A 25,075-nucleotide genomic window follows, 5' to 3' on the forward strand; every position below is an offset into this window, starting at 1 on the left:
TCTATCTTGTTTTCATTATTTATTTGTGCTACAGATAAGAAAACAGAGAATCCTGAGGAATTTGTCACATTTGAAGTGGAAATTCCAGTTAATAGGAAGCTGTAGGCAGAAACAGTCACCTTCTTCTTTAGGCTGATGAAACACTCTGATAACGTTTCTAATAAGCACTGGAGAACAGTGTAATAACACTAATTTGTTGGGCTTTATGTTTGTTCATTTGTAAAATGAAATTGTAAATACAATGAAAAAAATAACAATAATGACAAATACAAAAAATTTACACATCTACAAACCCAGACATACTTTTTTTTTTTTTTTAGGTAAACTCTTACCCAAGAGTTTATATTGAAGGATTTTTATCATATTTTTAACCAAAAGAAAGCAGCCACAGATAAAATGCATCTGAGAATAAGCTCACTGGAGAATATAGCACAGTCAGAAAATGGATTTTGTTATTTGGGCTTCTTGTCTGCTCTGCAATAGCTGCAGGAACATACTGAGGAGGAAATGTACTGATAAAAGCCCAACTTCTTGCATGTCAATTAGAGAGATATTTCAATTGGTTGGAAATAACTCTTTATCCAAATACTGCCAAACTTAAAAGTGATTGGTTCTGTCCCACTGACCTCGACACTCTGTTACAGCACCATAATAGTTTTTTTTAATAGCAGAAAGATTGGATTTACATTGCTCATTAAGTTTCTTCCAACCATTTAAAGCAGATGTGCTAATTCCACTGAAATCAGTTTGTTCTCACAGATACTTAGTTAATGACACCAAAAAGAGGATACACTAAATACAAAACACCTTGACATGACATACCAGCACAACTTCATGCTTCAAGCAAAAAAGTCATGAGTACAGTCAAAGTAGAAATATTTATCAGAGGAATCCTACAACACATTGTTCTCTGAACAAGATACTGAGAGAGAAATATAGAAATTGTAAGTGTAATAACATATTTCTTACCTGTTTGGATACCTTAGCCCAAGTTTTCTTCAGTCTGTAGATTGCACTTCTGTTCAAGGCTGACGTGATTTCTAACACACCATTGTAATTGTGCATACATCGACAAATATCAGCTACTGCTACCCACTTTTCAATTGAGTTAGCCCGGGAGCTGACATCAGCATAATTCATTATTTGGGAGGCAACAAGGTTACTCATCTGTAGGAATACAAGAAAGACTATTTAGAGCAGAAGCTGCGAAGCAAGATAAATGGCATGAGAAAACAACGCTGAGAACCAAGGGCACCTCCAGAAGGGAAAAACAAAGTCAAGTAAGCTGTGTGATAACGACCCTGACTAGAGGAAGAGCACGTGGCTCATGACTCTGACTGGATGAGCACCTGCATGCATGGTTATGGAGTATTTGTGGAATGTTTTGTTGGCATGCAAACGCAGGTGGGAAAGTTGAAAGAGAAAACTTGTGCATAACGGGTGTTAGAACCTGCAATAAAAGATTTGGATCGTTCACATCTGAGTCCATACCTCAGATGCTTCACTCATCTGACCAAACAAAGAGGACATCTAAATATAATCACTACAGAAACAATTATTTAACAAATAAGGTAGAAAATACAACTGATGCACAACCGAAATTACAGTTCTTAATAAAATCAGAAAAAGCATATTGAGAACACTGTTGTAGGACAGTGGATGTGAATGAGCATATGAAAGAAGGGTGAGAAATGCAATGTGGTCTATCTTCAAGCCAACAGCAGTAACACTGATTGGAATGTCTTTCAGGAAAAATCACAGAAGATGGTAAAGAACAAATAGATGGAGATTCAAAGGGCATTCATTAAATAGAATTGGTTTTAGGTTTTCACTGTGAAAAAAATTATTCTGTAAGTGATAAGACAGTTTAGGGTAGTTTAAAATGTTTTAGTCTATTGAATAGTTACTGAAATGCTGAGAAGCAGTTAATTAAAAGGAGAATAGTTGTATGCATTGATTTTAAAAGTTAATCAGAAAAAGACTATAGCATTCAGTCACTGCTAGATATGAAATTATAAAACGTTGTAAAAATAGTATTTTTGTTCCAGAGGTCACAGGCAGTGTCAAAAGAGTTCCTAGAAGGCAATCCATTTTTCTAAGTACTTACATCATTAAAATGTTGACTAGTTTTCATAATATAGGGTGTTCTCTCATTTTTATCCAGTTTCATCCAGCCCTGCCCAAGAAACTCTCTAGATAATGAGAGAAAAAACAAAAACAACAATTTAATTAATAAACACATTACAGAGTCTTTGTCTGTAACTGTGGCCTGAATGTATTTCAAATGTACCTCATATTTTTAGAAGATAACTGCAAAGCTGTACAATAATTCCAACACTTCATTATTACATTATTATTGCTAACAAATAAAGGTATTATAAAGATTTATGCTGGTTTTAATGCCATCTTCCAGTTTTCTCATATATGTTTTCAGCATTATGACCCCACCTAAAATTCGTCTTATCAGTTTATATGACTACATGAATTGTAAATTGCTGTATGAGGGATATTTATTTGACACTCCCTCCCCAGAGACTGAGCACTTCCACATCATACTCACCTTTCACTAGCCCAAAACCTTACATCACAGATTTTTTCATAGCCACAGACTGGAAAAACTCAGTCTTTCAAAAAAAGATCAAACTACAGGGGAATCATAAGCAGTGACAGAAACAGAAACAGAAACAGAAACAGAAACAGAAACAAAAGATTTCATTCTGCTATATATGCAAATCTCTTTGCCAGGATGTCAGTACCATGAATTACTGTAGTGCCCAGAATCAGTTAATAACTCATCCATGCACTCACTTCAGTCAGTTGTAGGAGAACACTTACTCATAGGGTATGCTTCTGAAAACTATGTGGTCTAAAAGAGTTATTTGCTCTGCAAGCTCCATGGCAGACAAAGTCTCAAAGCACTCCGGTTTTGGACATTCTGACTGCAAAAACAAGAAAAAAATGAAAGGATCCCCCTTGTATCAAAGAGTACTTCAGAGCACAGTGCATTAAAATCTTCATATGCATTTTCAATATAGAATTGTAATTAACTTACTTGAGACAGATAAATAAGAATTAATAAAAATTGTTTACAATGTGAGGTTAGACATCAGGCTGGAAACCCACATGAAAACAGGCACATACTTAGGTATGAGTATGTATGTAGGTTAACTAGAGTCTATGAATTCTGTGCCACTTTCCATGGAACCATTCATTGTTCACACACTTAGTTGCATTAACACTTAGGAGATGATGATGACTGTAAAGTTTGGAGGACAGTTCTCATCAGTGAAAGACAACTAAGGTTCTGATAGCTGCTGAGATGGTAGATATTTATCACTTCAAATACATTCATCTTTCACTTTTTTTCGTTTTGTTTTTCATCACATCATTAACACCAAATCATTAAGTTCTAACCTAACCATCTTTGTTATGAGCACCAAGTTCTCTCTCTAAATTGAAATGTACATCCATGGTATAAAAGAATAGTACGTCTGTCCTGAGTTGCAAAGGTGAAGAAGTGATACAATTTAGTGACTTATATATGCTATACCTGTATAGGCATATTTACATTTTGAGATGAACTTACCATCTGAATGATATCCTCTATTTTTAAATGGGTATCATCTTGATCGTCCTGAGAAAGTGCCCTAAAAAATTAAGCAGCAAACATCATACATGAAGAAAATTACCTATGGTTAAGAGAAATCTTCTGAGATAGGCAAGCATGGTCACCTAATATAAATTCTTAGATTGCAATTGAAGATGCAAATTGAAAATAATAATAATATTGGACTAAAAACTAGTTTTCCGATTTCAATATAGTGTATAAAATCACATATGAGCATTATGTTAGGTAAAATGCCAGTTATTGCCAGAAATGCCAGAGGAACTGCATCTCAAGCCTTTTCTCTGATTTTCAAATGGCATACTTAGTGATATTTTGGAGAAATGTTTGAGTAATCAACATGTGGGAAGAAGAAAAGACAGTACAATGCATGAAAGAGTGATTCACTGGGAAGTGTTGTTTATTGGCAACAGATGATCCTCTTCACTGATCTACCCTCAGAACTCTGAGCATAAAAACAGACAACAAACAGCAGATTTTACTTGTACCATGTGCACGCTGTGCTTTCAGTAACAGAAGTGTTAAACCGTGTTTTCAGTTTTCCTGTAGAACCTCTGATTATTATCCTGTAATGTTATTTCAGAATAATGGGCCAAAAATGAACCCAGCGGAAGAAACAAGTATTTACGTAAGCCCATCCTCTTTAAAGTATTAACTTAGTAAATCATTCTAAGATCTTATCTCCTCCTTTTATGTATGCTATTTAGCCTGCAAACAATCAGTCTCAGTGCTGAACTTAATGAGTCGTCAATCTTGGGAGGATCCTGTTTGAAAGATTTCAGGGATTTCATTTCACAATGTAATATTCTTTCCAGAAAGGCAGGTAACATCTCAACTTGCAAGATTACTGTATATAAAGCACAGGTAATGTGTAATTCTACTCTATTGGTATTGCTTAAATTTCAGCTGGAGTACTACGACCAGTCCTGGACATTACAGCAGGACAAATACAACATGGTATGGGTCCAAATCAAAAAGTCTGATAAAGCATTTGGGAAGCATAGACTCAAACAAACCTTGAACACGCTGGATTTATATAATACAGGAAAGAATGTTTAGAGAGAAATAAAAATATGCTAGTGTGTAAAAGATTGGCTATGAAAACAACAGTGACAGGGCAAAAAAATTACATTCAAATTTTCACTTGCAGCTGGAAATCTCTGCAACAAGCTTTCTGCAGAAGTCATAGAATATTTATCAATTGAATTTTCAGGGAAAGTTTAGATAACCGTTTTCAAAGAAGATCCAGTTTCACTGATTGTTCCATGGAACAGACCAACTGGAGAAGACATTTCCTCATAGTTCCTCTTTCTGCACTCTGTAGAGAGAAGCTTTCTATATGCCATTGGGAAAAGAATTGAAAGAAAAGGATTATATTGCCTAGAGTCTTAATCAGTGAGTGTAAAATATGGAATTTGTACTGCGTGGGTGGGGAGGAAGCATCAATGCTTAGTACACCAGGTTCTTCTGCTGTGAGTTGCTGCTGTTTCCTTTTGGTTTGCCAAACTGGAGGACTAGGTTAGTAGAGATATACAGAAAAAGAACCTATGAATTCTCCTTGCCTTCATTTCAGCTTATCAAATCCAGAGAAAACTCTCATTTCTTCATAACAGTTGGAAATGTTTATGTCTAATGGGCAAGCCATGTAGAGTCCTGAATGCCGACTTCTTCAGGAAAACACAAAGTTTCTCCACAAAACAGATCTTTGCAGCCTCACTAACTGTAAATAGACTGGCAATCTGAGTTTCCTCAGCAGCTTGTTTTGTGTCGCATCTCATGGCTGACTGCCTCTAGAAAGCTACTGCACATCATGCAGCAAAAGTACGCGTATCCCTAGCATTAAAAGAAAACACAACACTTGCTCTCCTGTCCCACATATTCTCAGTAATCTTGTAAACTCATAATCTGAGTTCCTGATATTTAACTTTATATAGGTTGGAATTCTTACCATTGATACAGAAAAGATTTTATTTGCTTAATAGAAATTCAGAGACATGAAATTCTCAAAAGGCTCAAAATACTTAACTTTTCCCCTTCTTTACTTTCTCATATTTCTTTTATGACATGCATAGTATTTATATAGATTTTTAATTCCTTGCTCTACAGAGATGGTTCATGAAAAAATCTCTTTTATCCATAAATGTTCTATATTTAAATATTCAGAGGACATCACCTCTCTCTAGACTGCATAAAATTACTTCTTAATAACAACAGTAGCAGCTTCCATTTCAGTCTGCAATGTTGCTGGCCTTGGGACAATTAATTTCAACAGAGGTCTAGGAGCACATGCTGAGCTTCTCAGTTCTGCTTGGGCAGTTGCCATTAAATACCTCCTGGAAATCAGGTAAGCACCTCAGGATCACGTGAAAATAGATACAAAAGAAAGCAAAGCTCCGGAAACATTTTGCATGACTATTAAACAATCTCTCTCTCAGCAGGACCGAATGGAGTGACAACTCTCTGATTATTCTTATACAGGAATAAAGTAAAATTCTTATAAATGAAGACAGTAAATACGTAGGAAATAACTTTTTAATTCCTACACTCAGTAGCTAGGATTAAAATTCTGTCATTTAAACTACTCTTCATGCTTGACCAGCCCAAATAATTTTCAACATAGAACTCTAAAATTTGTTACAAAATACCTGTCTTTTATTTTTATTACTGTACAAATAATATTTTTAAAAATATTTTAAAAGCTGCAGTAAGTTGCAGTCAAATGCATTGTCTGGTGAGATCATACAGAGTAGAATATTGGTCACAGATCAAATTTTGACTTTCACATATTCCTGGATTCCATTTACATTCATACTGAGGAATATGAAGTAGAAAGTGTTTCTTGAACCTCTTTTTCCACACATATGACTATTCACCAACCAAGTTATTTGCTGCAGTAGTTTACACCTTCCTGGTTCATTGCCACTGAAATGCCATCTAGATTTCAGGGGTTACTAAAAAAGGCTGGTTAAATCTCAAGCAGACCATACTTCATTATGTTTGCCTAGCTTTCTAAATTAATCCTGAATAAAAAGAAGCTCTTTTATTCCACAGAGAAACCCTGCCAGTCCATTCACTAAGTTTCCCTTTGCAAAAGAAATACCACCTGTTCTCTCTGATGAATGAAGAAGGCATGAACCAGTACAGTATTTTTCATAAACACTTTCCTTGCCATTCAGTTTCCATGCTGTATCTTTCCTAGAGCCTTAAACAACGTTTAAGGAATGCAAACCATTCTTACCTCCTCCTCTGGTATCTGCTAACAAAAATGATTAAAAGGAACTGATTTTCCAAGAAATATATTCATGCATATACACATGTAAACTCACAGGCTGCATCTGTTTCTAAAACAAGACATTTCTATCCACTATCCTTCAAGGAGATGGCCCATGGCATACACTCACGTGCAGACTCTAAAAGTCTTTCAAAAAATGATTAAACTATGGGGGAATCATAAACAATAACAGAAACGGCCAAAGAATTTCATTCTGTTATGTATGCAAACCTGTTTGCCTGATGTCAGTAGCATGAATTAGTGTAGTGCCCAGAACTGCCAGTTATACTCATCTATGCTCTCAGTTCAGTCTGTTGTAGGAGAAAAATTACATAGCGTACGCTCCTGAAAATGATGTGGTCTAAAAGAGTTAGTTGCTCTGCATGCTTCACGGCTGACAAAGTCTCAAAGCACTCTGCTTTCAGACATTCTGGCTCCTTCAAAGAGATAGCCCAAGCATAATCTCATATGCAGACTCTTGAAGTGTTTGAACAATATATTTACAATAAGAAATGCTTTTCCTCACTCTGAATTTTGTTGCTTTTCTGAATTGAGACTAAACTATGAAAAGGGAAACCAATAGCTACAGTGGAGAGGTGGAATGAAAGTGAAGAATTCTGACACACGCACTTTGATATGTCTAGGTCTTTTAGATCTAAAAGCAGGCAGTAAGCACCTCTTCAGAATAACTAGAAAATCTATTTTATGAAATCCACATAACAACTGGATGACTTATTATCTTCATGGAGGGTATGTGAACTGGCTCACCCCTACTTGCTGTTTTCATCCTGGCCAAGGAAAGGCTTCTGAATGAAAGTTTCATCAAAACCTTCTCATGAATCTGTGCTTTCGCATATAAGATATGCTGTCGAAGGTCTCCAAACTGATATGTAGTAACAGTAAAAACTCTTCTAGGTGGGTAATTTATAGAAACCTTAAGTAATATCAGCTGGGAGCCCTCCACCTCGAAGAAAACCAAACAAGTAACAGCTTTCCATGGAGCATTATGTGATGGTGATGGACTGAGCAGAATCTGTCCAAAACAAGGGTACTTGAGCTCAAGAGGAGCACAATACCTTGGAACATCTCTTCAAGTTTCTACAGCAAGATAGACTCTGGATGCCTGTCTTTCAAACCTCTATGGTGGAGTACATATCCTCCTTAAGCCAGTGCCTATATTCTGTAATTGTCAAAGAGAGGAAGGTGTCTTACGATCTCCAGAGGAAAAGTCAGACAGAATGGTCTTTCTTACTTGAAGACAGAATCTCTTTCTTACTTGACAGACAGTGAACTACACTGGAAGGGGTGTTTCACCAGTTGTCTACAGCTCGTTTCACAGCTAGGTTCTTCAGATAAAAGTGAGCCTTACCATAGCACTTTTTCCTCTCATCTTGTCACTATAACCTACAGGCACTTAAAGAAACTCACGAAACAACCTTTCTTCCATTACAGGTCTCTTAGCGTTCAGAACCTTGTCTCTAATCTGCCATGCTGGCATATGATAGAAAATCTGTAATCTTATGCAGATAAAAGTCACAATGATGAGAGATATATTGGTGCTGAATGCACTACCTCTTTGCAACATCTTGGTGTAGTACAGGAGTGTTTGACTAAAACTTGGCAGTTTTTAAGACTAACGCAGTCTTAGTTGTTTCTACAACGAGAAACAGAAATTTTCAGAGACAATGAATACAGAAAACTCTCCCAGTTAAACATTTCCCTTGATCTAGTTCCATAAGCACACATAGCACTACAAAAGGCATAGGACAATAATGACAGGGGAAAGAACCACCTCTGTGTTACCGCATCTATTTTTTGCACCAGCTGTGTCTGTTTTTAGTGTTTATATCTTTGAGCCTAGTGCAAACACAGAAAGTTTTCTTTGTTTGTCTAGCAGTAGAAAGCCTTGATATGTACTTGGTTCATGTAATTATGTTATCAGATAGGATGCAGACATGTAGATAATGTCTCTTCTGTTTCTGTTGGTTTATTATTCTTCATGAAATCAGTTCCAAAATCAAGCAAAGACCTTTTCAACTGGCCAGAAAAGCCAAATCCCTGACTGAATCCATTACTCAGTTTTATATTTTGGATTATTAAAAGTTAAGATTTTAAAGAACAGTCTGGGGTTGGCTTGACCTGTGAATCCACTAACAAGCTGAGAAACTGGTGAATCAGAGGGGGACCTATCTAGCTGGTTACTGTTCTTGAGGCTATGCTTCCAGAGGCAGCCAGAAGCCTATGTTCACAGTCTCCATGGGACAACAGACCAACTGAATAGAACTAGCAATTTTACTATTTTTTTAATGCTTATAAGCACCCATTTTTTTAATAACATGCAATAAAAATGAAGACTTGTGGAAAAGTAAAGGAATGTGCAACCTTCTGTCATTACCACAGATGTACAGTTACACACAAAAAAACTCAACTGAATTGCAGATTACTTCTGAAGTCCTACAATTTCCTCTTCTCAGTTAACCATATAAACTAGTTGAGCACATATCTTTGATAGTAACTATAGTGCTTTTCAAAAGCAGAGAAACTGCTCCTAATTAGCATACAACCCATTTTCCCGAGGTGATTTGAGAATCAGAGTTCCTTCTCTTAGTGAAAGAATGAGATATATGACACATCTGAGTACTGAATGATTTTCATCCAAAATCAGAATTGCTCCAACACAGTCTTTCTCACAAGGTCACAAAGCAGTTCTCATTCCTGCAAAATTAATTTATCCTAAACAGCTGACCGTTGCCAAATTAGACATGTCTGGCAAATAGCTGCCTCCTATGTGGATGAAGAGAGAGCCCAAGAACTTCAGATTTTATTTTCCTCAGTTTAAGTCACTGAGGCAGTATATTTTTATTTGAAACTGGATACAGGAAATTGATAACAATCTTGTATACTTGCAGGCTCTTTTGTTAGGAGCGCTCACATTTTCTCAAGAAGCTAAAGATCTTAAGGCAACTTTCTCCACTATGAGCAATTTGACAGAACCTTTTTACCATCAGATGCATTATTAAATCCTGCTACAGTATAAGAAATTAATCCCTTTGTGCTTGTGTAGTTTCTTCCAAGGAAATACACGAAATTAACTTCCTTTTTTACTTTGAATAACAGCACACACAGTATAATTAACAAAAAGATCTACTTCTATTTACATAAAAATGAAGTAGGGTCCTATTAACACACAGTGCTTATACTAAGAACTTTATTTCTTTGATTTGATTTTCTTTCCACCAGATGAACAACTTAGCATTATTCTTCGGATATTCTTTTTCACTTAAATATCTGATGGGGTAAACTGTCAAATGTTCTTAGAAAATTCAGACACACAGAATTGATTGCATCTTCGTTAGCTTTCCAGCTGAATATTTACAAAAATACTAGGCGTATCATAGGTTTATCTGTGTTTTTTCATTGTCTTATTTTAATAATTATTTGGTCTTTAAATCTTTACCGATTCTTGGTAATGTGGAATAATTTACATTAAAAAACATTACTATAAAACATTCACACTTACTATAATGAATTGTTTTCAACGAAAAATGCATGCAAGGCTTTCTCTATCATGACTAGACACTCATTTCTCTAACAACAACCCTAAATTTCAAAATAAGGTGTTTGAAACCCAACTTAAATAATTCTGGTTATGCAGGAGTTTAAGGATCTTTTATTCTGTGGCACTAATTTAACAAGAATTTCTCTCCCTAAGCTACTCAAAGTAGTAAAGACACAACTGTCAACACAAAGGAAAGTGCAAGCGTGGTCTAGTGACTGTGTCACAACACATTAGACTATCAACAGCCTCCCAAGAGCTTAGCAGCACTGATTGCTCATTAGTGAGATAAGAGTTCTTCAAGGTTTTATAGTGAATGGTCTTCCTGCTTTACTAGACAGCACTTTCCCCAACCACATAAAGATTGAACCAGTGGCTGCCAGATTTTTAAGAGACAATTTTCTGAATAAAACTTGGAATGATCTGATGTAGACTCATGAAGTTACAAAGGAAGTTTAAAACATTCCTCATAGTAGACATGGTTAAGTTTTCCCTAGTCCATTTTGAAGATATCCAAATTATTCTTTGGTTAACTGTTCACTGGATCCTATCGTACAATATGTGCAATGTGTGTATACTTAGACACAATCACTACAGAGCAACCTGAAAGTATGCTCTGTTTTCCGCTGGATGATGTGCTTCAAATTTTTTCTGTCTTACAGCAAATAAAACACTTACTAATATTCCAAAATGAAATACTCTGGAGAAAAACAGATCATGTGAATTCTGTAATACATGTTCTCATGTCTATTCCACATGCTACAGATAGACAAACTTTATAGAAATGTATTTACCTTAGTATATTTGCAGTAGCTTTCCTTTCTTGTGGTAGAAGGTCAGGGTCTCTCAAAACTTCTTCCAGCAAATTTAACACATTCATTTTCAGCTCATTGTTTAGTTCAAAATCCTACAAAGGAAAATAATTTTATTTTCTTTCTTTTTTTTTTTTTTTTTTTCAGTTAACTATTTTAACCAAATACCTGAAAGGACACAGTTTTGTGAGTTTTTCCCATTTCTTTTTGTGTGCTATTAGCTATGAACTTCTAAGTAAACTTTGACAGCTGTGGAAAAGAACAGGCTGCAAAAGTGGGAATCTGAAAGACTATTATTTATCTACTCTTCTGACCGCTGATCTATTGTCGAACTGGACAAGTGACTTAATCGTTCTGTTACGGATTATGCCTTATCGTCTCTTGACCTACAGCGACTAAAAAAGTGGGAAAACAATTTAGTTCCAACACTGAGACTACCATCTAGCAAGGGTGAACACTGTTTTTTCCCCATAGTTATTGAGTTTCTCTATTTAACTTTCTCAAACTCTGCTATTTCTTCTTCCATACTCTTCTCTTAGGAATGATCTGCTTTTTGTTTGACACAGTGAAGTATTCAATCAATGTAGTCTTGATAAATCAGAACAGTTGTCTGGCACTACATTTAATTTAATATCATTGTTATTATTTTTAAGGCAGACTGATATCTTACACAGGACCACAACTGAAGAACAGAAACACACAACTCCAATTTCTGTTGACACCTCATATAGGAGAAAGTCAAAGAGTAGAACAGTGTGCACATCTTAAGGTAGGAAGGGACAGGTAGGTCATGGAGTACTTGAAAAATACTTGTATTAAGCTCAAAGCTAGCATTTGGATAAGAAAACTGAAGGCTGGACAAATATCGCAAAATAAGTACCAGTAGTTCTGGTTACTGCGCTGTACTACAAGAGAGTAGTGTTTGCTCCAGTGACTTTTAAAAGAAAACCGTTTGAAATATGAAGTTATCAAAATTCAGCTAAAAGAGGAACCTTCAAAAAAAGAATCTGCACAGGCTTAATTAGTCAGTATAATTAATATTAGTGTTAGAATCATAGAATCATAGAATGGTTTGGGTTGGAAGGGACCTTTAAGATCACCCAGTTCCAACCCTCAGCTATAGGCAGGGACAACTCCCACAAGACCAGGTTGCTCAGAGCTCCTCCAGCCTGGCCTTGAATGCTTCCAGGGAAGGGGCATCCACAGCCTCTCAATACAACCTGTTCCAGTGCCTCACCACCCTCACAGTAAAGAATTTCTTCCTAATATCTAGTCTAAATCTCCCCTCTCCCAGTTTAATGTCGTTTCTCCTCATCCTGTTGCTACATGCCCTTATGAAAAGTCCCTCCCCAGCTTTCCTTACAGGTACTGGAAGGCACTTATGGTACTCCCTGGAGCCTTCTCTTCTCAGGCTGAAGTGCCCCAGCTCTGTCAGCCTGTATCTGTAGGGGAGCTGCTCCAGCCCTTTGATCATCTTTGTGGCCTTCCTCTGGACTCGCTCCAACAGCTCCATGTTCTTCTTGTGTTGAGGCCCCAGAACAGGATGCAGTACTTCAGCTGGGGTCTCACGAGAGCAGAACAGAGGGGCAGAAACATCTCCATCAACCTGTTGGTCACTATGCTGTCTGCTCAATAGAGAGATGGCTTGCGTCCTTGCTAGGCAAGGCAATAGGACAGGGCTTTTTGCATAGAGTATATCCAAGAAATGACAATCTTTCCTGTAGGACAGAGAAAGCCCTCTACTGATATTGTTTCAGCAGGTATTGACTTACAGCCCCAAATTTCGGCATTGGTTTTTTGTTGTTGTCATTGTTGCTTTTGTTGTCCTGCATGTTTTTTGTTTTGTTTTGTTTTGTTTTTTGTGCTTGGATAGTTTCTTTTATTACAAAATGTGATCTGTTTCTCATATTGTGAGGAGAAAAAACTACTGAAGAAATGTGGAATTCAAAAGAAAATTGTAGAGATGATAATCAATTTTAGCTAACTAATGTCAGGGATCTATGGATTCCTAAGATGTTATAGGTGTAAAGAAGGTCTAAAGAATCTAAGGAAATCATTTAATGTACTTAATTTCTTGTAGAAAGTTTATCAGAATTATAGAAACACACCAAAAAACCTATCAATTCTAAGAAACATTTGTAGATAAGTAATTGGATCTACCTCTATTATGAACATTATACAAAAATATATACTTATATATTACACTTTTATAGCATTGGTATGTATAGATCAAAATGCAAATACGGATAGGTCTAGATATACTGTGTATTTGTATGTCATTTCTCTCTATATAGTTTTAGATTAATCTTGTGGCATTTTTTATCTGTCCTTATCTCCTGTTTATATATTTCCCTAATTCTTCAGCACTTCTAAGCTGACAGTATCCCACCATGCCAGCATTAGGAGGAGTAGCAAAAAAGAATGCCACCAAACTCAGCACAAGGCAGACTGAAGCACCCACCAGGCCTGGCAGAAGCAAACAGGCTCCCTAATTTCTGCTGAGTAGAAGCACAGGCTGGCAAGCAAGTAAAGTTGCTGTACTGGCTTACATTTAAACAGCTGCTCAGAATTTGCAGCATACCAGTATCCAAAATTCAAAATTAATTCCAATTTCAACTGTTATTTATATATTTCAGAAGGAATGCAGTCAGACAGACAAGAACTGCTCAAGTTTTCAGCTTGCCATAAGGCAGATTTCAGTTTGATAGTGACTGAATTCTTTATGAAATGGTACATAACTCTAATATATTTTAGAGTCCCCATTAGCCTAAAGATTAGTTGGTTTTATTCAGATTTACAGTTGGCTTAAGCAGAGAAATTAACTAAGATTTTCTGGAAGAAATTCAATTTTTATTTGTAAGTCACTGGGGGGAAAAGATGCTGCTTATTTATTTAATATTTACAGTAAAAAATCACTTATGAAATGGGCAAATATAAAGACAACTGATGAGTTAAGTAGGAGGGCTGCCCCTAAGTCACACAGGATAAGAATAGGATGTATGAAGTTCTCAGCTGTTCAAAAGCACATTGGTCACCATCACTTATTTAAGTTTGCAGCAGTAGAGCAGTGCAGCAACAAATGTAACACACTGATGTTCTATTTACTGCTGAGCAGTGCTGCACAGAGCCAAGGACTTTTCAGCTTCTGACACTGTTCTGCCAGTGAAGAGCTGGGGATTAACAAGGAGCTGGGAGGGAACAGAACCAGCACAGTTGACCCATCTGGCCAAAGGGATGTCACATACCATGTGATGTCATATCGAATGATAGTTCTGGGGGAGCTGGCCAGCATGCTGTCATTGCTTGGGGACTGGTTAGGCATCAGTCAGCAGGTGCTGAGCGACCCTCTTTATCTTGGCTCACAAGTTCATCATTTATGGACTGAAAGAGAACTGGGTGGGAGTAAGTGAGCAACTGTGGTGCTTACCTGCTTGTCAGGGTTAAACAACATCATCTCCTTTATAGCTGGAGAGCACCAAGTTCAGCATGATTACATTTTAAGTAAACCCACAACCAGCCTGTTGATCAGTACCACCCACAAGACTAGACAGTACCATTTTCTTCAGAAAGTACACACACATTCCCTTGCCAGGAGGAGCTAGAAAAGCTGTGTATGAAAGTGCTTCAGAAGTAACCTATCCAGCTGAGTGAAAAATAAAAAATAGAAGGGATGTTGGATTTAGAATCACTGCCCAGAAGGCAAGAGACTGTGACAGTGGCAGCAGAAAGCAAGAAAAACAACTAGATGTGCCAGTGAGGTTCAACAAGAAATATTTAGGTTTATTACAGGTTATATAATTTTTAAGTTTCATCACATGAAACTCCCAAAGCATTTCCTCCTCCCTTTCTTTAAATTTTCTTAAGTGAGAGGAAACATTCTCCATTTAAACAGTGTCAGGAAACATTGAATAACCCAGGCAAACAAAAGGGAGCTAAAACCTGAGAACATAACTTATTTGGAAAATATTTGAGCACGTCACAGAATCACAGAACAGCTGAGGTTGGAATGGACACTAAACATCACCTAGCTCCAACCCCCCTACCTTGGGCAGGCCTGCCCACCAGATGAGGCTGCCCAGGGCCCCATCCAGCCTGGCCTGGAGCACCTACAGGGATGGGGCATTCACAGCTTCTCTGGGCAGCTGCACCAGGCCTTCAGCACCCTCTGAGTAAACACTTTCTGCCCAACATCTAACCTAAATCTCCACCATTTTTAGTTTAAAGCCATTCTACCTTGTCCTGCCACTTTCAGACAGTATAAAAACTTAAGTCTCCCTCCTACATTTAAGCTCCCCTCAAGTAGTGGAAGACTGCAATGAGATTCCCCCAGAGCTCCAGAGCTTTCTCTTCTCTAGGTTGAAGACCACCAGTTCCCTCAGCCTGTCCTCATAGAAGAGGTGCTCCAACTGTCTGGTCATCTTCATTGCCCTCCTTTCGACCTCCTCCACCAGCTCCACATTTTTCTTATGCTGGGGAGCCCCATGCATAGATGCAGTACTCTAGATGGGGACTCATGAGACCTGAGCAGAATTAGACAATCACCTCCTTTTCTCTGCTGGCCACTTCTCTTTCGATGCAGCCCAGGATACAGATAGTCTTTAGGGCTCTAATACACACTGATGGCTCATGTCCAACTTTTTGTCTGCCAGAACCTCCAAGTCCTTCTCAGCTGGGCTGCTCTCCATGAGTTTTTCTCCCAGTCCATACGTATATCTACAATTGCCTCAACCCAAGTGCAACATCTTACACTTGGCCTTATTGAATGTTATTAGAATCACAGAAACCTTAAAATCGGAAGGGACCTTTAAAGGTGATCTAGTCCAACTCCCCTGCTATGATTAATGACATCTACAGCTACATCAGGTTGCTCAGAGCCCTGTCCAGCCTTGCCTTGGATGTCTCCAGGGATGGGGCTTCCACCACATCTCTGCGCAACGTGTTCCAGTGCCTCTCCATCCTCGTTATAAAAGACCTCTTCCTTACATCCAACCTAAATCTGCCTTCTTTGGGTTTGAAACCTTTTCCCCTTGTCCTGTCACAACAGACCCTGCTAATGAGTCTGTCCCCTTCTTCCTTGTAGCTCCCCTTTAGATACTGAAAGGCTACTCTCAAGTCTCCCCAGAGCATTCTCTGCTCCGGGCTGAACAATCCGAGCTCTCTCAACATGTCCTCGTAGTGGAAGTGCTCCATCCTTTGAATCATCTTTGTGGCCCTCCTCCGGACATGCTCCAACGAGTCTATGTCTTTCCTGTGCTGAGGACTCCACATTTGGATGCAGTACACCAGGTAAGACCACACCAGCACAGAGTAGGGAAGCAGGTTTTCCTCCCTTGACCTGCTGGCTATGCTTCTTTTGATGCAGTCCAGGATACAGTTGACTTTACAGTTGAGCCACAAAGGCAGGTTCTCATCTACCCATTTCTCAAGCCAGGGTCATCTGGATGGTATCTCTTCCTTCTACTGTATCTACTGCACCACTCAGCTTGGTGTCATCAGCAAACTTGCTGAGGGTACATTCAATTCCATTCTCTGCATCACTGATAAAAGACGTTGAAAAGCACAAGTCCCAAGACATACCTCTGTGGGACATCACTTGTGACCAGCCTCCAATTAGACAGAGAGTCACAACCATCTGGCTGCGACCATCCAACCAATTCTTAATGTGTAGAATAGTCCAGCCTTCAAATAATCTCTCTCCAGTGTAGAGATAAGGGTGTGTTGTGGGACTACGTCAATGGCCTGGCAGGTCCATCAGTTACCCCTTCTTTGTCCACTGATGCCATCACTCCACAGCAGAATGCCACTCAATTGGTTAGGCAATGGAATTGTACAAGGAGTAATCATGAAGAACCTGCTGAGATCTTCGAAGATCTCCAACTTCCACAAACCTATACATGCTACCTGTAAAAATAATTTTGCCTAAGTTCAGCTCTCAAAATACAGACAAGTTTTCAAATTTTCAGGAGTCTGCTTAGAAGGCAAGAAAAAAAAAAAACCTAGCAGAAAACAACTAGGGAGACTGGTTTCAGAGTTCCGATTGCCACGTGAAGAGGAATAGGAGGAGTACAAATTGTCATGATAAATGTAATGCTAATCCCTTGTGACAGACTTTGCCGAATACACTCAAATCAGTTTTATTAGTTTCTCTCTTGCTCTGAGGAACAACAGGAAAACTGCTCAAAAAGATGTGGCAGGCACACTTGGCTGACTGGGAGCAGCACACCCAAAGCCTGCATGGCTCAGCATCATTACAAATGGACAGCAAAGTAATTCACTGACCAAGAATGAATCTGAAGATGGAAGGAAGAAAGCTGACTGCCTTCCAATCCAGATTCCCAGCACCAGAATATATAACCAATGGTGTTTTCCAGATGTAGTTGATATTATCACTGCAAGCAAGAAGAATCAATGCACTGAAGTCTTTTCCTAGCAAATTCTCTTCGTCTTTTGAATAACTACACAGTGAAGATCTTTCAGTCCGTAAATGAAAAACAAGAGAAACTGAAGAGAGATGTGTTTGAAGGAAACACAGGGAAGTGGAAAAGACAAACATGTAAAAAGAACAATTAGTCACATTTCCGAAATGGAAGATTAAGGGAGAAGCACCAAGTAAGAAGGAATGCCAGTGAAGACAGAAATTGCTGGGGATATGGCATAATAGCTAGGAATAAGGAAAATTTTTAGAGATATCTGAAGTGAAACTGCTATAATGGAGAGCAAAAAAAGAGTTTAATTGTGAAAGGACAATAAAAAATTTAATGAAGGATTAAAAATACCAGATGTGAAGGGAAAACTGCATGTACATCTAGAGTCAGGTTTTGGATGTCTCTATGAGTATTCATACCATGTGGAGATACTGTGTGCAGACTCACTGTCCTTTGCCCGCATTGCCAGCAGCAAACTGAAAATAGCAGACGGGCACAGACATTGAGAAAGACTAGCACTGCTGCTAGCTATAACTGATTACTTTAAAGTGACGGGATAACGATAAAATCTTGCTGGGAGCCCAACACTGGAGATGTCCAGGAGCAGAAAGAGACCTACTGAAAGACTGTTCACAATGGAATCAGTATATTTTTAAATAGATGGATTTTTCCATACAACTTTAATATATCTGCTCTTATGCCAAAGTGTAAACAGACAATCATTGCAATGATATCAGCAGGGTAACTTCTAACTTACTACACAGAAGATCAAACTCATAAGTAACTGGAATTACTCCAGTGATGCATAATTCTACAACATTTCCTTTTTTCTTTTTTTCTTTTTTTTTTTTTTGGTTGCATAAAAGCACAACTATCATGTATAATTCTGCTGCATGAGATTTTTATAAATATACTTGCAACAAAACATTTATGTATTTGGGAAAAAAACAGATAAGAAACTAAAACTGGCAGAAACAGAAAAATGCACCACTGCATCAATGAACTTCTAGTTTATTTCAGAAAGCAATCAAAGGACTTTAGCTTTGTCTACCAGTTAGTTTCAAGTGCAAAGAAACAATTGCCATTTGGGGAAGAGTGCCAGCTCTCGTTCTATAGTATCAACGTTAGTTTGTCACTCCAGGGTGAATATAATTAGGATAAAAGTACAAGCTACGTTAATAGCATGACTGAGTAATTCTCGGTGCATACAACACAAACCTTTCATTATCCAAGAACTGTAAAACCCAGTAGTATAAAGGAACCTTGAAAGAAGTATCTAGCCACTAGGTACTGTCAGATTAAAGTAGTCAGGACTGATAGGAAATGTGACATCTCTGCCTCTAAGTTCTGGGACCTAGTACAAGTAAGAGCTTTGCAGGGAGTCCTCAGTGAGGGTGGATCTGTCATGCTCCAGCAGAAGTGAGGGTAGTGTACCACTAATTAGTTTGACTGACTGCAAGCTTGGCTACTGTTCTGAGGGTGACTTATACTCCTTAAAGGGTCATGGAATATCAAAGCCTTACGCTTCTGCAATATATGTACAAAGCACATCAACAGTTAAGTGCATTACTACTGAATATGTGTGTGTATTCTGCACATGGAGTAAGTTTATGTAAACTTGATTTCTTTACTGAGTGACCAACAGTATGCTGGAACACTCAGCTCCTTTGCTTTGCCTCTCCTTGTGGTAACATCTTTTTCAATCAAAAATTAGTATTTTTACATATCTACTTCAGAAAGAACACCAGATGCATCTTTGTTGTTTCAAGACAGAGACCACAGGTCTTAAGGTTTACTTCACATGTAGTCAGAATATAGAATATCTCACTGTAAGAAAAATACAGACTATCATAGGGTTAATGTGGCATAAGTGTGATTTGTTCACATTTCTACAATAAGCTCACTACAACTTTGCCAGCTAAAATATTCATTACTTTATGCCTTTAAACAAGAGCCAAGTAGGGCTCAGATGAATGAATTTTCATGTCTTCTTTCATTGTAATGCACAAAATGGGATTGGTCAATTCACATGCAAGATGTACTAAAACTACTGGTACCTAACTATAACCAACTTTCGTGGATAATTTTCTATATACAGGTGTCTTCCTTCATATTTCCCAGGCAATATCAGTAACTACATATGAAAAACCTTTTGAAAACCCAACGTGGCTTAATCAGATAAGCAAGGGGATAATTTGTAGAAGGTTATTTCACAGCTGGAGCAAGACAGGACTCAGGCACCAAAAACATGACCTATACTCTAAAAATGCAAGTTTGGTCTGCTCCCCAGATCCTGTGGTAACTTCATAACTCACTGACACCATCTGGCAGTCATGTCATTTGTAACAGAATCAAGATTTTCCAATTCATTCCAGCTGAGATTCTCAAAGAAGCCAGCAGGAACAAGAACTGAACTGTCATTCAAAACTGGGAAGTCTGGAAAAGTCAGCTTTTCTTTTCCCAGCAGCAGATGCAAAATTTTTCTCCTTGGACAAACTCCATTTCCATCTGCTTGCCACAGAAGCAGAAAATATTCATTTTGTATCTTGAAGTGTTTATAAGATAAGAGTGTTTATAAGATAAAAGAAAGTATTGTTAAACAAAGATGAGGCTGCAAGATCTCACCAGGAAAACGAAAATCATACATGAACTTTCTCTTCTTTGCCTCATTTTCCCTTCCTATTTTTCCATCTCTGACAGGAGTTAAGTAGGAGTTTTGCCTTCATAAGTCCTTTCCATTCTCATCAAAGTTCTTGTCTTCAGAGTAACCGTCTGATTTGTGTTCTCATTGTTTACAACCAGAGAATCCTACGCTGTTCCTCTCAATTACGTTCTAAAAACAAAATGTAAACATGAATATTCAGCTGTTATTTTGGGAAAAAGAAAGCTTTGCTGGCCTATCAGTGTTTGAATGAAGAAAAGAAGACCATGGAAAAAAGAGGAGTTAAAGAAAATGAAAAGAACAAAATGTAAACTAAAAAAAAAAAAAACAACAACTGGTAAGTCCTTCATGCATGAAAAAAAAAAAAAAGAAGAAGAAAAAGAAAAGATCAGCAGTACAGGTTTGATTCCACTTGCACAGTGTGGTAAAACCAAAAAGTATATATTACATTACATGAGTATGTTTGCTCCAATTTTTCGTCTGTGCCTTGGGAGCTCTTGGAGACATTAATTAGTTCCTTCTGCCCTTCTGAAAGGGCTGCAGATCTGGCATCGCAATATATTTACTCAGAATTTAAGTGAGGCTCCTACAGTGAATGACCCAACTTTTAAAAATAATTAGTCCTTTTTCTAAGCATTATTTATGATCATTTCAAGATAACAGAACTGCTTCATGAAAGCATATTCTCTCTGAATAGGCTGAAAAGTTAATTTTAATGATTCTGTTTTCTGCAGACAGACAAGTTTACATATTAAACAGCATCCACGATCAGACAAGTTTTTAAAAACACGTGCTTAAAAAATACCTAATCATCCCCAACTGTGGTTTTGACACAACTGCAAGATATTGTAGAAAGCTAATTAATTCTATAGCCCAGCAGATGAAACATCTGCAAGACTTAGCCAAGAACGGGATGGAGAAAAGTGAGGAAATACAAAGCTTTGCAACATTTGTTTGGACAGTATCTCTCTCCCTTGGTTCATGCACTAACCTTGACCTGTGTCATTAGATGCTGAAGAGTAGAACACTGAAACGAGCCAAAGGGATCCAGAGGGAGGAATGGAAGGTAGGGAACAAATAACTTGGATAAAATTTGCAAGCACACTTATGACAGATGGTTGTACACATTTCTGAACATAAGCTACATACTGTTTTGTGACTGTGCAACTCCTTGTATACCCTTGGCACTGAAACACTATGAATCAGTACAATAATTCAAGCAAACAAATAACTTGTAAAGAAATTACTATTATTGGTGGATCAGAGAACACCAGCACTGAGATACTCACATCCTGCAGAGATAGTCATATGCTGCAACACTAAGCACATGTGCAGTAGCATCCAGCACTCTAGAGAGTTAAACAATGCTCCACAATTCACCCATCTAACGCCTTTGCATCTTTTTATCCACTAATGAGGAAATGGCATTTCAGCAGAAAAAGTCTGGCAAAGTAGACAACCTTTTTCAGCAGCACAGACTAGCAACAATGACAAGTATCGAGGCATACCACAAAGAGAAGGGTTCCCCACAGAGGACAGAAACTCTGTTTGGTGTTGGGGAGTGTTTGCAGCCATAGCATGTTCAAATTCAAGTGGAGAGAAAATGCTATCAGGAAGGCGAGTGACTCGCTTATCTTTGCAAATACCAACTTATTTTGTCAACTTTTTTATCTTGCTATCTTTTTTTAAAGAAAATAAAATGTGCCCATTTCTGCGGATGAAGGTGAAGGATGTCCCAAGTACGCTGATGGCCTGTGAATGATGCAAATATCCAAAAATGTAATAAAGTTTTTGACACGTCTGTTGATCCCATCGAATTTTTGTGCTTCCACTGTTTTGTCATTTTGGAAATCTAATAGGCATTTCTTCAGCAGACACTGGTGGCTAAGGGTTCTCTGGTTTGCAGTTTTGTTCTTATTGTAAAATGAGTCTCTGAGCTACCGTTCTCCAAGGACTATCTATCTTCACTGGCAACATTTCATACTGTTTGGCCAGACAGTAATTCTTCACTTGACCTCCTTAAAGCAGTCCTGATCTTGGTTTTCTATTTGGCAGAAACTAGCCAGTCATTTCTGTTTTGCTTAGGTCTTGTATCCTTCCTTTGTCCCTCATCTCTCAAGTAAACAACACAAACATCTGATTACACGCTTTGTTACTGCAGCATTCATTACTTTTTGTGCCAAAGTCCTCGCATTTTAAAATATCTGGTATACTGGAATAGTGGGTTAAGAGAGAGAGAGAATTAAAATCTGCCACCCTTGCAAGAGAAAAAACAAAAGGCAGTAATGATTAGGGAGCTCAAGTAACAGCTTCCTCCTTGAAAATTCACTGTTTTGGACTTCTGCCCATTACCTTAATTCCCACAATAGTTAAAAAAACAAAAAAACAAAAAACAAACAAACAAAAAACCTAGCTGTGCAATATTCTGTAAAGTAGGTGCAAAAATAATCAGGACAATATTGTATTTTTGCCTTTGATATGGGAACAGAGAACGTTCATTTCCAGGAGAGAAAGAATGTTTTTGTTAAATTGACACAGTGACAGAGAGTGCTCACGGTTACTTTGTGTTTATACAAGGGAATCATCACAATTCAATCAGGGTCAGCCCTGAAACTGAAACATCAGTTTAACAAGTTGTAGAGACTTACTTAATGTAGACAAAAGTCTGGTGACTCTGTCATTTAATTAGCATGGAAGCTTGACTCATAGCACTCACTTATTGATAACTATAGCACAGACATAGCATGTACAGTACAATGCCAAAATCTCTTCTTGGCTAGTCAGCTCTTCAAACACAAGCAGTTTTCACACTTAGGCATTTCCTACTGGCTTCATTCTCCAGCAAATTTGATCTCTATTCAAACTAAATCCATTATAAGGACAAAAAGGGAATAGTATTTGACACAGGAGAGTGCTGCAGTCAGCTGCACAATGAACCTTGCTTTGATCAAGTGTTCTTGACTATTAACATGGAGAGATAAAGCAGTCAATAATTGCCACAGTGTACCATCTCCCCAAGGCTTTCAGATGTTTCATATGCTTCCGTACTGCTCTCCTGCTTGTTTCATCATTATTTTCTGTCCCTGCTTCCACTCTTCCCTCCATTGTTTTAGTGATCTTCCTGATAGTCTTCTGGATGCATGCCAAAATCTTCCAATGTTTTTCTTACCTAGCAGCTTAAAAGATGCTGCTATGTAAGAAATCCTACTCGTTACTCCATTTTGTGATCACAATCATAGAATTGGACTGTAGGGTGACCAAAATGAAGGACTGGTGATTCTTTCCAGATATGCTTCAGAACAAATATATAAATATCTTTATGCAAGGGCAAGCATTTCAACACATTTGACCGAAGTAACTTAACTGAACAGCCCCACAATATTTTGTAGAGTGAATCAAAGTACATAAACTCCATTTGTTGACTGAGGTCAGATAGCATTCTTCCACTTATGCATTACATATGGAAAGAACAAGTGCAACACAAGAATACCTGAGAGTGCTTGGAGACCCAGTGACGTAAGACATTCAGGACACGATTAGTGGCTGCTCTGCGTATTATGAACTCTTTGTCACACATTCGTTCAGAATTGTTAAAACCTGTGAGGAAAAAACACACACATAAGAATTAAAACTAACAGAGGTCAATTTCTTCAAATACTGTATTAATAACTGCTAAATAGAAGGCTTATTTGAGCATTTATGAGTAATTAAAAAAAGAAAGCTTATATTTCAAACATGATCATTTAGACCACTGTAATTATGCAAAACCAGTACAATATAATCTTGTCCATAATAAATAATACAGACACCTACTTGGTTCACTGTTCAGCTTTAGAAAGATGGAGAGTGTTGGCTTGTGTCATGAACATCGAGACAGTCTCTCTTCAGTATGAAAGAAACAACATAAAACACGACTAACCCAAAAGCAAACAGAGCCTGTAATCAAGCAGGCTATAGAAAGTGAGTATGATTTAGAAACAGGAAAGTGGTACATCATAGAAGTGGTACATTGTAAAGAATCAGAGGAGAAGAATGGCATAAACAGAGGAGAAAAATGTCAACACAAGAAATGTTCCTCCCTTCATGAAAGCAGTACTGCATAGGCTCTACTAGTCAACAGCACGTACTAACAAAAAGCTTATTTTTTTACCACTGTAGTGACAAGAAGGCAGGAAGGTACACAGAAAACATTTACAGACTGAAAGCAACGATGTGCCAATTGCAGTATTTCCCCACACATCTTATAACGACAACTTTTTTTTAGTCATCATTATTTACTCATCCAGAAATGCTTTTAAAAATCGTAGCATCATAGAACTGCTCAGGTTGGAAAAGACCTTGAAGATCATCGAGTCCAATCACAACCTAACCATACTACCCTAACTCTAACAACCCTCTGCTAAATCATGTCCCTGAGCACCACATCCAAATGGTTTTTAAACACATCCAGAGATGGTATGTTTCTTACTACATTCACACCATTGTTTCTTTCTTGTCTAGTTTTGTTGTAGCTGTATATTACCAATAAAATGATTACATTAAATACTCCTTAAAAAAAGAAAAACAACAAATGACAACTGACAAAACTCTTGGGAAGTTAATTTAATTTTTCTCTAGGTTTCTGTTGGGTTTTCCTATATTGTTTCCCATTTCACACAGTGCAGAGTCCAGGAACAACTGGAAATTCTCTTACATATGGACAAGTGCTCTGCAATTTTTTTGGC

The 25,075-nt window shown here is 37.8% G+C and overlaps 1 protein-coding gene across 6 annotated transcripts in view; it reads right to left on the minus strand.

The window, feature by feature from the left end:
- The window catches only part of RASGRF2 (Ras protein specific guanine nucleotide releasing factor 2), a 127,177-nt gene that overhangs the window by 8,194 nt on the left and 93,908 nt on the right, over positions 1–25,075 (minus strand). For 4 of the 6 annotated variants that reach the window (XM_003643077.6, XM_004949460.5, XM_015280710.4 and 1 more), the window contains 6 exons: positions 23,842–23,948; positions 11,247–11,359; positions 3,587–3,647; positions 2,836–2,939; positions 2,108–2,192; positions 970–1,167 (listed from right to left, as the gene is read on the minus strand). In XM_003643077.6, coding sequence (XP_003643125.1) covers positions 970–1,167; positions 2,108–2,192; positions 2,836–2,939; positions 3,587–3,647; positions 11,247–11,359; positions 23,842–23,948 — 668 coding nt within the window. Of the gene's footprint in view, positions 1–969; positions 1,168–2,107; positions 2,193–2,808; positions 2,940–3,586; positions 3,648–11,246; positions 11,360–15,018; positions 17,166–23,841; positions 23,949–25,075 lie in introns of those variants that run through there. The other 2 variants (XR_005843209.2, XM_015280711.4) reach the window with 2 other exon arrangements.

The sequence above is a fragment of the Gallus gallus genome, chromosome Z (assembly GCF_016699485.2).
Source record: "Gallus gallus isolate bGalGal1 chromosome Z, bGalGal1.mat.broiler.GRCg7b, whole genome shotgun sequence".
Lineage (NCBI taxonomy): Eukaryota > Metazoa > Chordata > Aves > Galliformes > Phasianidae > Gallus > Gallus gallus.